Below are 15110 nucleotides of genomic sequence, written 5' to 3'. Positions count from 1 at the left end.
TTAAATTTAATATACAAAAAGCAATCGAATTTATGGTAGGACGACTTTCACTGTCACTAACGGAATCACTGCTATCTGTCTCTTTTTGTGCAACTTTAACAAGCACCTTTCCAATGACACTTGCCTCCTCTTAAGGATTTCACAGAAATATAACATTGCATTGTCGTTAACCAGATTCATCGCTCGCACTATTACAAAATGAGGAGGCAGCTTGATACACATAAACAAAGCTGCGTGCGTGTAGCAATTGAATAAACAACACAGTAAAGGCAGAGATACACTATTAACATCTCACATTTTACTAAAGCACATTTCTAGAGGTTACTACCATAAAACAATAAAAACAATTTCCAGTTGCGTTTCTGCTAGTGGAATCTCTTATAAACTGGTAGTAAACTCTATCTAATTGCATTTGCGATTATACCGATAGCTGAAATTGTGTTGGTTTTTACGTTATTATGGTGAAATGTGTTTCCCCTTCACTGATATAAAAAACAAAAAAAAAAAAAAAAAAAACATTTTCAAAATCTTCCCTTCATTCCTATCATGCTGCATTCAGTTGGGGTGATTCTGCGTTCGACTGCCATTTCTTGTAAACACCAAGGCGAATCGTGCATAAGCGAATTTGGTTCGTGTTATATAAGATTTCGTTCGCGTATTTATAAATCGTGTATGATCGAATTCGCGTAGCGTGAACACGTGTTATACGAGGACTGACTGTACTCATATTGCAAGACCTCACTCGTTTATCAAATTACAATTTATTAAAAATTTTTGCTCATCTTGCAAAACACTCGTAGACCAAGTTACTCGCAATCCAAGGTACCACTGTACATCTTAATGCATCTTTTAACTTTTCAGTTTGAGTGGAACTTGTGGGTTGTTCAGTCGTCGCATAGCAGCAGAACATTTCCGAATTAATCAGATGACTGTCTTCTAAACCAAAAAGTTAGAGAGAAAACAAAAAACCAATACTCTTAATTTGCTTATCAGGACCAGCTGGTCTGCATTAAGGACAAAATTGGAGTTTGTGTGCTTCTTAATCAAGAGAATGAATCCACCTTCCGAATGGTTTGAGCATGTTCAATGCTGATGGGATTTTTCCTCTTGCTCAGAATAATCGCCTGAGAGAGCATAAATTCAAATTGGAGAAAGACAGTTGTAGGACAGATGTGCGGAAGTTTGCCTTTAGCTGTGGGTGGTTGATTGCTGGAACAAACTTCCATCTGTCATTGTAGAAGTTGATAACTTAAACAGATTCAAGGCAGATCTGGACAAACATTTGCAGCGAGTGGATGGGTGAAATGAGAAGGGGTCTGTGGGTTTTTTTGGCTGATGCTATATAAGCTTGCTTTCTTGCATCATGTGCCCTTGCTAATGCTAAAATGAATAGGTATTTTAGCATCTACTTTCACACATGAGGAATTCTTGAGGATGGACATAAAAAAGGCATACGGAATTTGAGACATATGGCATATGGAATTTATCCAATTATATTAAGGGAGGCAGCAAAGGAGTTAAGTAAATCCTTAGCCATAATTACGAGATCATCCATAAATTCAGGGGAGGTCTCTATGCACTGGAGAAGTGCGACTATATCCCCAATTCATAAAGGGGTATCACAAAAGGTAACATGAGGAATTACAGACCTGTTAGCTTAATGTCTGTCACAGGAAAATAATGGAATCACTGATTAAAGAAGTAATGCAGGACCATTTGGACAGGTATGCAATTATATTACAATCACAGCATTGATCTGTCATGGAGCAGCCTTGTCTAACCAATATGACAGGTTACTATGATGTAATGACCAAGGAACTGGATGCGATGCAAAAAATAATTTTGACATCATACACTTGGATTTCAGGAAGGCTTTTGCTACTGTTGCCCATAACAGACTGCTGTACAAAGTGGAGCAATGTGGCATTGAGGGGGAATTACTGCTATGGATAAAGGGATAGTTAACTGGAAGAAGACAGAGTGGTTATTGAACACTGCTCTTCTTGGACTAATGTTATTAGTGGAGTTCCACAGGGTTCAAGTGCTAGGTCCATTGTTAGTTTCAATATTTATCAATGATAATGAAGGTATATCAGGCTTAATGTCTAAGTTTCCAGATGATACAAAGGTTGTATCATGGATGCCTACGCTAACGCAACAGATCTAGGAAAATTGGGTCGAAATGCTGAGAAATAGCAGTTGAAGTTTAACATTGACAAATGTAAGATACGCTTCACTTCAAGATCTTTCACAAAATGCAATGTGCTAACCATAAGTAGAGTGAGAATGCACATTATGAATGATCTCTCTCTCTCTCTCTCTCTCTCTCTCTCTCTCTCTCTCTCTCTCTCTCTCTCTCTCTCTCTCTCTCTCTCTCTCTCTCTCTCCCCATTCACCCTCCTGCCAGGAGAGGGTCGAATATCCCCCCTTCACCTGGTGGGTTCCCCATTTCCAGCTAACATACCCCCCCCAGAGCGGGATGGGCAGTCTGACCTTCCTACATACTTGATGGTTGTCAGGTAACCATCACCAACGAATACATACTGCGACTTTGTTGCCAACACGTCATTTGGCAATCTAAACTGGGTATTCAAGCCTGGTTCCATTTAAAACCCCATACCTGGGCAAGGGAGGGAGGAGATGGTCTCTGTCTCCTCCTCTCCCTGCCTCCCCCATACTTCACCTGGTAGGGCTCGTCCCCACTAACCTCTTTGGGGATGCCTACTCTAACTCTATTGTCCCCATCCTTCTACCTGTTTCTCTCAAGTCTCCTCCCTGCCCCCACTCTAACTAAACCAACTGAGTTTGCCACTAACAATACTGCCAAATTCTAATCAAAGTCAAAAAATTCAACTGCTTTCTTGTAAACCTCTTTCGGCCTTTCGAAATTCTAGTGTTCATCCTCCCCTTTATATATATAATAGTATTAATAAAATAAATAAGAGTAGGGGGTGGAGTGTAATTGTAGCGAAAAGGAAGGTAACATTAATTATGGATCAGGGACACTGCATAAGCAGATGTACCCTAAAGCCATAATGTATATATTTTATGGTATGAAGAAATTGTGAAGAAAATATTTCGTTTAAACCTATTGAATCTACGGTATAGACGAGAAGTGAGTTCGACGAAATGGATAAGAAAGGTAGCGATATATGTAAATGAAGTGACCAAATAAGATATGAAAAAGAGACAGATAGTTGGCAAAAAATTAAAATAAGATATGAAGCCACTGAAATCCTTGTAAAATAGGTGGCAGGGCCTGACAGAGTACTAAAATAATCAACTGGGTGCTTGACCTGCCTCCTTGTGGCAAAGTGTGGGCAATGGTGGGTCTCAATAGGGGCCCAATGGCTAAATGGTCAGAGAAATAATAGAACATAACACTACACAACAAACCACTCTCCCCACACACTTTTTAAATCTCTGGCCTCCACAGAGTTCTGCTTCATATAAATAGCGTACACAATGCAGAGATGGGGGGAACCCCTGGTGATGTCAGACAACTAACATACTTTACATTTCATTTGACACTTAAATCTATAATTGCAAAAAAAGAAACTAACTTGGCTGAATATTTTTGCATGACTGAATTTGCATCACCAGGCATTTGAGCCTTTTGATACTTTTCATTAAGAAGCAACTGGCACATTTTCAGCATAAACATTACAATTTTTGTACATATTTAGTTATGCTGTGCATTTTTTTTTTGTTACTGCCACTTATTAATAATCAACCTTTCATAATTGGAAATAAATTGACTCGTCTGGTCTGAGAATTTCAGTATACAGTTCAAAGTTTTACTACTGATTTGAACTGTAAATAATTTTATTCTCTTTGAAGGAAAGAAAAAGCAGTGAATTATTGCAATTCTTTCAGTCTTGGCGATGTACGAGTATCAAACAGATAATGGACTAATTTTTAAAAAAATGTAAATAAACTTCTGAAATGGGTAAAAATCAGTGTTAGAATAATTTTACAGATGCATGTTATATGCATCAGTGTCTCCAGATGTTGAAAGTATTGGACAAGTCGAAGTGAAGCATTTCAAATTACAGGCATGATGGGAAAAAACAAGCTGGAATAAATGAATTCTTTACACTTCACTGATAATGGGCAAAATGTCATCTACTGCCAGCCCTGATAATCAATTACCTAAGATCCAACTCACTGTTATAACTGTTGGTAAAATTTTAAAAACTTAAAAAAAAAAAAAAAAAAAAAAAAAAAACACTGAGATCTTGATTACATATGAACAGACATGTTCAATAAAAAGACATTCTAGTTTAAAATACTACGTACCAAAGACTTCTAAAAATTAGATTACAATTATTTTTTAATTCTTAAGCAACATCAGAAGATTGGTACACAGTTTTGAATTGTACATGAACAGAGACTGAGGAGTAAATGTAAACATCACAATACACCTGTATCCAAGTATAGGTATGCATCACAATACACCTGTATCCAAGTAAATGGTATTAGCGCACACAAAGTGCTAATGCCAATACAAGTTAGGTAGCATATGCTGATAACTGATTTTTATTGCTCTACTTCTGAAGGAGTTTTTAATTAATTTTTGAAAATTAAAACTCCCTTTAGACTTGTCAGTAAGTGAATGCAAATTTAAAAACTGCACACTTCAACCAATGCTTCGATTAGATGACAGCATGTCACTAAGAGTGCTTGTCACATGAAATGTGAAACGCGTGCATAAAGAGTTTGATTTCAGACATTGCATAAATATCACGAAACCAAAGAGCACTACCGATTAGAGAGAAATATGCAGCAGTGAAATGAACCTACTATTAATAATTTTTCATGACATATGTCAATCAACATGTGCATGTAATTAGGTTTAACTTATCCATTAATTTTTCCTAATTGCCTTTTTGTGAATTGTGGATTTTTCCTAATTAACCGATATTCCTGGAAATTTCCGCAGAGAATTCAACAAACATATTTTCAACAACATACATTAGGAGTTATGAGTAAATGAAACACAAATTTCTGATCTGTGTGCGTGCGTGTGTGTGTCAATTTTGATAACAATCACATTTCATTAATCAGTTAGATGACTTCAGTTAAGAGGTGAATTTATTTCACACTCTTCACATATGTGCACTGCTTAAAGTCAAGTGTGCAGTACTTAGTTAGTTAGTTATTTGGTTTTTAGGAGCATTAGCAACTAAGGCCATATTGCTCCGGGATATGCGGTGGTCATTTCCTGACCTTTCCACATCCTCTGTATTTGGTGGTGACGGGCTCGAATCCCGGTCTAATCAAGAAGCGTGTACTACGCACTGCTGCTCCTTCCCACCTGGCTACGGAGGCGCCTGTGCAGTACTCTGTGCATCTTTAATGTGCAAAGGAGTGCCACATACATTGTAATTTACAAATATTTAGTGTTAGGTTCAAGAAAAACAAGATTTACTTTATGGACTGCACCCATCATAAAAAATGAAATGTTATAGAAATCAGGCCTTAAGAAACATTTGACAGGAATTATAACGAGGGAGATGAAGTAGGAAACAAGAAGTAGTCTTATTATTCTGTAAAAACAAAATGAATACTGATACAACTATAAAAAAAGATTTGTCAAGAACCTGTCACAAAATGAGGTTAATTATAAAAATTGAGATAAACTGTGTAAAGCAAGGTGTAATGACTAGCACATATTTATCTTATAAAAAAAATGACAGAACAAGGCATTTAACATCTGCATACCATTTAAATACTGGCAAGGATTCTTCTGCCAACAGCATTCACTTGCATTTTTTTTCACAATCTTCCATGCTTCAGTGCCACCTGGACAATCACATTCTGTTGGCAAAAATCTATTTCCATAAATATAAAATGAAATTTATATACATTTAATTATAAATACATTAAAATGAAATTTATATACATTTAATTATAAATACATTAAAATGAAATTTATATACATTTAATTATAAATACATTAAAATGAAATTTAAATACATGTGTAAAATAATACAAATCAGCAAACATCCTCAGTGAAATTTACTTTGTGCAATAATGCTTGCCACCAACTTCAAAAAGTATTATTTGCAAATATTTTAATACATACCAGCCAAAATATTCAAGACCCTGCTTCAAGAAAAGACTGTGTGGCCTTCTATACATCTATTTCAACTATGTAGCAATGGATGTGACATGCGGGGAACAGTATGCTGCTCTCAAATTTTCTTTCCATCACAAGAGACTAGCCGAAGCATATGAAATGTTAAAAAGAGGTTTACGGTGAATTTATGCATCCACATAGCATAGCTCATAGGTGAAATAGAAGTACAGAAGGCCACAAAAATCAGGGATCCTGGAGCTCCAACCAGTGCATTCATCACAGAAACCATAAAAACTAAGAGAAATCATATAACAGTACGGCAACTGGCAGACACATTGAGAATATAATTAGGAAGCATGCAAGGTATTCTCCAAGACCATTTGCATATGATTCGTGTGTGCACACTGGGTTCCAAAGACTACTCTCACCTCAGCAACAGCAAGTTCACACAGAGGTTAGTCAGGAGCTGCAACAGATGGTTACTGAAGATAGTAAGGTTCTGTAGAAGGTGATAATGGTGGATGAGATATAACTTCATCAATTTGACCCAGAGAGTAAGCAACAAAGCTCTGTTTGAAAGTCTGTCATTGCCAACACCGAAAAAAGCAAAAGTTCTGGCATCTGCAGGAAAGGTTATGGTCATCTCTTTTTTGACATTCAAGGAACAGTTTACCAGCATGTTGTGCTGTGTAATGCAATTGTTACAGGACCTTACTACAGAACTGTATTGCACAGTTTGTAGGATCACATACATTGAAAACAACCACAACTGCATGGTGTGGGTGGATGCTGCATCACAACAATGCAAGACCTCACATATATTACTCATACTGTCATCAAGTACTTAGTCAGTATTAATGACTAATGTGTTCCTCATCAGCCCTACAGCCCTGACCCTGTGATTTTTTTATTTTTTATTTCTAAAGTTAAAGAAAGAGCTGCGAGGAAAACATTCAGTTATTAGAAACAGTTGTAAAGACAACAGAGATTCTCAAAAACATATCAAAAATAGCTTCCACTATGTTTTTGAAGAATGGCAGAAACATTGGAATAAGCGCATTTCATGAAATGGGAACTAATTTGAAAAGAATGATCAAAACATGAATGATTAATCCACGTTTTGATCATTCGCGTCGGATAAAACCAGTTTCGGAAAGAAACCAGCTGCTTTGGCAAAAAAAAAAAAAAAAAAAACCCAATAATAAACAAACATTTTAAATAAGACCACCATAGTTTTTTTCAAGAAAATATTTCTAGTTAATTACTGATTGGTTTAATTACATAGCCAAATTAGGTGAATGGTGGCTGTTATCCATGCAAATGGTTGTCCAACACAGTATCAGTGAGCTGGTAATCACATTAAGTGAACCTAGGCTCTATGGGTTCTGTTCTATGGATTATAAGAGGTTTGATTTTTTTTTTTTGCTTAATTTCTGTAACATTTTATAAATCTAATTTCAGAATTTTCTGCAATATTTTGTGAATTTAATTCTTGCCTTTTGTAAAACTAATTCTTGTAAATTACATTCTTTTTGTTAACTTGCAAGTTTAAATGCTTTAAATTCAGTTGTAGTTTAATTTATTATCATCATCAGCCATTTTCAATTCACTGCAGGATGAAGGCCTCTCCAGCAACTTTCCAGTTCCTTCTGTTTTGAGCACTGGTCATCCATTTACTACTCAAAAACTCATGAATTTCATCTATCCATCTCCGCCTTTGTCTTCCAGGTTTTCTTCTAGCTCCTCTTGGGTACCATTCTGTTATTTTCTTAGTCCATCTGTCATCATGTGTTCGAGCTATATGTCCTGCCCAAGACCATTTTAGTTCTTTAGTTTTGATAAGAATGTCCTTTACTTGAGTTTGCTGCCTAATCCATGTGTTTCTCTTCTTATCTAACAGTCTGATTCCCAATATAATTCATTCCATTCTTCGCTGTGTAGTTCTCAGCTTCTCCTCCATTCTTTTGGTGAGTGCCCAAGTTTCACTTCCATAAGTCATGGTGGGGAGTATACCTTGGTTCATTATTTTACATTTCAGACAAACTGGGATATTGCTCTTTCAGTATGTGACTATATTTTCTGAATGCTATCCATCCAAAATTTATTCTTCTCTTGACTTCCAGCCATTTATCATTATTACAGCTAATAACTTGTCCCAACAAGTATGCCAATAACTTGGCATACTTGTTCATCATTACTTTTGTTTTAGCCATATTCATCTTTAGTCCAAAATCCTTACTAACTGTACATAACTCATTAAGATTTTCCTCTAATTCTTTGGGATCATGGCTTATGACCACAATATCATCTGCAAATCGTAAATGGTTTAGGTACTCTCCATTCACATTGACTCCTTTCTGTGACCAGTCTAATCTTCTGAAAGCTTCCTCAAGGGCAGCAGCAAACAGCTTCGGAGATATTGTGTCTTCTTGTCGAACTCCTTTCTCGATTTTAAATTTCCTACTGTCTTTGTCTAGTCTAATAAAGGAGGTAGCACTCTCATATATTTTCTTTTAAATCATAATATGTGGGGTATCTATGCCTTGTCTTTCCAGTGCCCGAAACATTGCCTTATGCTGTATGGAGTCAAATGCCTTTTCATAATCCACAAATGCCAGGCATAATGGTGTTTTATATTCATTTGCTTTCTCCATTAGCTGTGATATTACGTGAAAGTGATCCATAGTTGAGAATCCTGTCCTAAAGCCAGCTTGCTCTTTTGGTTGATTCTCATCAAGTATTCTTTCTAATCTGTTAGTAATGACCCTTGTGAACAACTTGTAGATGTGAGATAACAAGCTAATTGGTCTGTAATTTCCAATTTCTGATTTATCTCCTTTCTTATACAGCAAAACTGATTGCATTATTCCACTGCTTAGGCATCACACCTTTTCTAATGCACTTTGTGAAGAGCCTTTCCAGTTTTTGTGTTATGTCTCTTCCTCCCAATTTTAACAACTCTACAGTAACTTCATCTTCCCCCAGGGCTTTCTGATTCTTCATTTTCTTCAATGCATGTTCCACCTCATCAGGAAGAATATCGGGTATGCTGTATGTGTTGCTACTTTGTAATCCATCTTCCCCACTGCTGGCATCATTCTTGTATATTATATTGTATAATTCTCTATAGTAGTCTTCTGCTATTTGAATTATGCATTCTCTGCTGTTTACAAGTACACCATCGCTATTCTTCAGTTCCAGTATCATTTGTCTTTCTGTATTACTGCTCATGGCTGCTGATTTAAATCCTTTGTTTTCCCTTAATGCTTGTTCTACTTTTCTTGTGTTAAATCTTCTTATGTCCTCTCTGAGTCTCTTTCTAATGGCTCTGCATAACTCAGTATACTCAATTTTCTCCCTGTCAGTGTTTTTCTTGATGTTCATTTGTCGTCTTTGGTTCATCACAACAAGTGTTTCTTGACTAATTTTTTCTTCTTTGGATTTCTTTTTCCCTATAGGTTTCTTGGGCTTTATCACTTTCAGAAAGTTGTAATATTCCTCGTCGATATCTTGGTCCTGAGCAGTCTGCAGAAGCTCAAACTTGTTCTTGAAGTTCTAGTGCATACTGCTTTTTCTCCTCTTCTGTTATCTCAAAGACCTTTGTATTATTTACTCGAGTCAGTTTTTTTCTTTCCTTTCCTACATCTATATAAAGTGTACATCATACCATTCTGAGATCACTTCCAACATTTACCTTATTCAGGATGGTAACATCATTCACAATATATCTTCTGTTAGTGAGGATGAAGTCGATTTCATTAGTTGTTAATCCATTTGGACTCTTCATGTCCACTTTCTGTTCACTCTTTTCTTGAAAAAAGTGTTCATTACTGACAGTCCTTGAGATTCTGCAAATTCCACAAATCTTTCACCTCTTTCACCAATTCCAAAATTTCCTATAGTTCCCCTTTCTGCATTGTTTTGTCTTTTTCCAACCTTAGCATTGAAGTCCCCCATAATAATAGTGTAGTGGGTTTTCTGCTCATCTAGAAGACTCAATTTCGGTGTACATTTCTTCAACCTCTTCATCATCATGGCTCGATGTTGGTGCATAAATCATTACAACCTTTAGCTTGTACCTCTTAGAAATCTTGAGTATTAGTCTTGACACCCTTGGTGATGTACTTTTGAATTCCAAAATGTTGTTTTTAAAATCTTTATGTACCAGAAACCCAACTCCACCTTCACTCCTTTCACTGTTTCCATTGGTATGCAGCAGATTTCCACTTGATAAACTTATAACTGATTCATTTCTTCTTCTTGTTTCAGCCAAACTGATGATTTTCTAATTCCTTTTCCAGCTCTAATATCCTGTCTTTACCGATGAGCGATCTTACATTATTAGCATTAGTAGAGGCATATGATGCAAGAAAGCAAGCTTATTCAGCATCAGCCAAAAAAAAAAAAAAAACAACACACACCACTCCCATTTCACCCCTCCGTTCATTCGAAATACCTGTCCAGTTGAGCTTTAAATTTGTTTAGGCTATCAACTTCAAACAACAAGTGATGGAAGTCGGTTCCACCAACCAACCACCCGCTGGCCAAAGGCAAATTTCCGCACATCTATCCGACATCCGTCCTTCCTCAATTTGAATTTATGCCCTCTGAGGTGATTATTCTGAGCAAGATGGAGAATCCCGTTGGCATTGAGCATGCTCAAACCATTCAAAGCCTTATACACCTCTATCAGATCACCTCGCCGGTGCCTAGTCTCCAGACTCTGTAATTTGCAAAACTTAAGCCTTTCTTCGTAAGAGCAACCCTTTGTTCCATTCACTAATCTTGTTGCCCTTCTCTATACCCGTTCCAGCAGCTCTGCATCCTTCTTGAAATGAGGCCTCCAGACCTGTATACAGTACTCAAGATGTGGCCTAACCATTGCCTTATACAAGGGAATAATTACCTCCTTATCCCTGCTAGAAAAATTCCTGTATATCATTGACAAGACACCATGAGCTACTCTTGCAACTCGTCTGCACTGCTAAGAGAACTTCATATCTGCCTGCACAATTACCCCCAGGTCCTTTTCATTCTCCACCACTGTCAGTGTAGTACCACAGAGTTAATACGTTGCTCTGGGGTTACTGTTTCCCATATGTAGTACTTTACATTTGTCAATGTTAAACTTCATTTGCCACCTCTCAGCCCATCTGTTCAACCTTTCCAGATCCTGTTGCAGCAGCATAGCGTCAGTAGTGTCCTTAACAACCCTGCCAACCTTTGTATCATCTGCAAACTTCGACATTAAACTTGATATCCCATCATCAATATCATTCATAAACACCGAAAACCACAACGGACCCAACACTGAACCCTGAGGAACTCCACTAATAACATTAGTCCACGTTGAGCAGTGTCCATTGATTACCACTCTCTGTCTTCTGCCACTCAACCATCCCCTTATCCATAGCAGCAATTTGCCTCCAATGCCACACTGCTCCAATTTGTGCAGCAGTCTTCCATGTGCAACAGTATCAAAAGCCTTTCTAAGATCCAAATATATAATATCAAAGTTATTCCCTGCATCCAGTTCTTTTGTGACTACATCATAGTATCCAATCAAATTGGTCAGGCAAGACCTGCCCTTAACAAAACCATGCTGCGTCTGAGCTATAACTGAATTCTTGTCTAGATGATCCTGCAGTGCTTCTTTAACCAGTGCCTCCATTAATTTACCTGGAACAGAAGTTAAACTAACAGGTCTATAATTACTTGTGTCAGCCTTTGATCCTCCTTTGCGAATTGGGGTTACATTTGCACATCTCCAGTCTATGGGTACCTCCCCTGAGTCCAAAGAAGCTCTCATAATTATGGCTAGGGATTTGCTTACTTCCTTTGCTGCCTCCTTTAATATAACTGGATAGATCCCATCCACCCCAGGTGCATTTTTTATGTTTATCCTCAACAATCTCTCCTCCACTTTCCTCTCAGTTATTACAAAATCATCCAGCTCACTGCCAATGTTTACTTTACCTACATCATTCTCCTTCCTGAATAACTCCTCATGCGTGAATGTAGATGCAAAATACTCGTTTAGATTGTTAGCCACCTGAGCAGGATCCTCAACTGTTGAACCATCAATATCCAGTGGACCAATCTGATTCATCCCTTTCCTTCTTGAGTTTAAATATGTAAAGAACTCTTTTCTGTTTTTCTTTGCATCCTTTGCCAAGGATTTTTCGCAGTCTGCCTTTGCCTGCCTAATCTCCTTTGTGACTTGGTTACAGACCAACTTATATCTATCATAGGCTTCCATGTCACCCATTAATTTGTATGTATCCCATGCATTTTTCTTCTCTGCCACATGTCTCATTAGTTCATCTGACAACCATTTAGGCCTAAACCTTGAACAATATTTCTTAGTTGGTATGTAAAGCCTGGTAGCCTCCAAGATTAGTTCCTTGAATGCTTCCCATTTTGAGTTTGCTGTTGGTAACATCATCAGTTGGTCCCACTGTATAGAATTTAAATACTGTCTCAGACCATCATAGTCGCCTTTACGAAAACAAAAACCCTTCCCTTTACCTCTGATGGTAGTTACCTCCTTGAGTAAATCCCACTTCAACACACTGTGATCACTGCCACCTAGTGGTTCATTTATCTGCAGATTCTTAATGCATGAAGAATCACTGCTGATAATCAAATCAAGAGTATTCCTCCCTCTAGTTGCCTCCCGAACATGCTGATGTAGAAAACAATCATCCAATAAATCCACAAAAACCTTGCTAGTGTGCGAGTGACCAACCCACAAATTCCAGTCAATATCTGGGAAATTAAATTCCCCCATTATAAGACTCTCTGATTTACTGGCCCACTCTATTTCCCTGTACAATATCTTATTATACTCATCAGAGTCATTAGGCCTATAGCACACTCCTACTCTCAATTTTGATTTCCCTATGCTTATGTCACACCAAACTGACTCGACACTGCCCTGTCCATCGATGTCGACTGGCTTCACTTCCTTGGACTTTGTGTTTCTTAACTAATAGCATAACCCCTCCTCCCCTCCTGTCCTGTCTATCCTTTCTATACACATTGTATTCCCCAAATTCCAGTTCTGCATTACTTATATCTGTGTGACACCACGTCTCTGATATCCCAACAATATCTGCCTTTGATGTTTTTAGCAATACCTCAAATTCATCAAATTTATTTACCGAACTCCTAGCATTGGTGTACACGCAGGTATACATGCACCTGTTTCTATTCTTAGCTACCCTAACACAACCCATGTGTTTACTTGTACCGCAATGACTCCCAGCAGTCTCTGAAATTTCCTGCATCTTGTTTTTCAGGCTTCTGCTCATTTCAACAGTTATAAGAGGCCAAGTTCAGTTTCCGTGCATGGCAGCCTGGTTGTACCCAGAGATTCTTAGCACCCTCTGCTTCCACTCTGATCCTCTTGCTGCTGTAAGAGGGGGGAGTGAAAGCTGCTGGGGACTGAGGGCCATTTGTTTTGTCGTGCTGTCATATGCTGGAGGGTTTGGTCTTTTCCTCTTCACGCTGACCAGCCTTCTTGAAGAGAACCACTCTACACGTTCGCTGCCACCTAAGTGACATAACAGGGCTTACCATCGAGAAGGTGTGCATGAGTGGATTTTAAGAAGGCAGGCCAACCGGACTTCTCCTACATCTTCTGTAATAGAGAGATATTGGATCCATCAGCGTTTTAGGCTCAGTGTGTGATAGCACACAGGATACCTGTTCTCCTCTAAGCCCCTAATTTATTATAATATATGCTTATTACTGTAATATTTTGTAAAGTAATATCTGTATTATATTGCAAATTTAATCACCTTAATAATGATTCTTTCAAGATCCACTTTGAATGGATAATTCTAACTAAACTGATACACCAACCTTATATCAAAACTTGGCAAACTATTAGATGAAACTGAGCTTGCTATTAATTAGTAAGGTTTGGGAGGAAATAGCAAAGAAACAGCTTTAGTTCTCTCAAAAATGGGTAGCTAGAAATAATATTCTATAACACAAAATACACAACAATAACAATTCTTGAAGAAAACTAGTACAGAAACTAACTTTACAAAAATAAACACTTACAAGTGTTCCAAATAAACCAAGCCCAAAAAATCTTTTTTTGAGCAGTTTCTCAAAGGGTTATTCTGAATATCTCTGAAACAAAAAAGAAACAAAAAAACAGTAAATTTTAATAAAATGGACCAATAAAACATTTAAATTAAAGAATATAAATATTATGATTCAGCATAATTTAAAAGCCAATATATAATTTTTTAGTGCACACACGCATGCACACATTTTTGCTTAATACAATTTTTAATACATTTCATCTTGTTCATATGTTTTGTTTCATAAAATTCAACAAGCATAAAGAAGTTAGGCCATTTTAAGCACCCAATGTTTGGCACCCCAAAATCTATAAAGTAAACTTACTTTCATGCCTGTAACAAGATACAATCCAAAATTTGTTGTTCAGTGTTATCATGGGGGACAGAAACATACAGCAAGTATAAACTAGGTTGCAATCAAGGATTTAGGCAAGTTACGAAAAACTAAATCTTTGGCTAAGAATGCAAAAAAGAGTTACACAGAATTCTTTACTTATGTTAGCATTAGAAGGAAAGGGAATGAACAACACTAATCCACTAGATACGAATGGCATAACTACTGATAATCATGTCAGGCTGCTGACAAACTAATGACAAATGAATCTTGTCCTTCATACACCACAGTCAAAAACTGGATTGCAGAATTTAAGCATGGATGAGACAGTGTGAAGAGATGTATCTTGCAGTGGGAGGCCTGTTACCATGTCAACACCTGCAAATGTGGATGCCATTCATGGTCTGATCATGCAAGAGTGCAGAATAACATTGAGGCACATTGAGACAATATCTCCCATGAGCAAGCTCATAATACTGTGGTGAATGCTTTAGAAATGAAGGTCTCATTGCAGTGGATCCCTAAAGAAGTGAATGCAGATCAGAAGCTGGAAAGAGTGCTGTCATGAGATTGCGCAGCATTTTGAAGCTAATGAAGC

The 15110-nt window shown here is 37.4% G+C and overlaps 1 protein-coding gene across 1 annotated transcript in view; it reads right to left on the bottom strand.

The window, feature by feature from the left end:
• The window catches only part of LOC150081108 (all-trans retinoic acid-induced differentiation factor-like), a 63288-nt gene that overhangs the window by 14805 nt on the left and 33373 nt on the right, over nucleotides 1-15110 (bottom strand). The window contains exons 4-5 of the mRNA XM_090381323.1: nucleotides 14153-14224; nucleotides 5725-5834 (exon numbers count right to left, since the gene is read on the bottom strand). Of these exons, the coding sequence (XP_090237449.1) occupies nucleotides 5725-5834; nucleotides 14153-14224 (182 nt within the window). The remainder of the gene's footprint in view (nucleotides 1-5724; nucleotides 5835-14152; nucleotides 14225-15110) is intronic.

Source organism: Mastigoproctus giganteus, chromosome 9, assembly GCF_048544385.1.
Source record: "Mastigoproctus giganteus isolate SK-2022 chromosome 9, ASM4854438v1, whole genome shotgun sequence".
In the NCBI taxonomy this organism is placed as follows: domain Eukaryota; kingdom Metazoa; phylum Arthropoda; class Arachnida; order Uropygi; family Thelyphonidae; genus Mastigoproctus; species Mastigoproctus giganteus.
The sequence above is the reverse complement of the archived record's forward strand: the minus strand, read 5'-3'. Positions and strand labels throughout refer to the sequence as shown.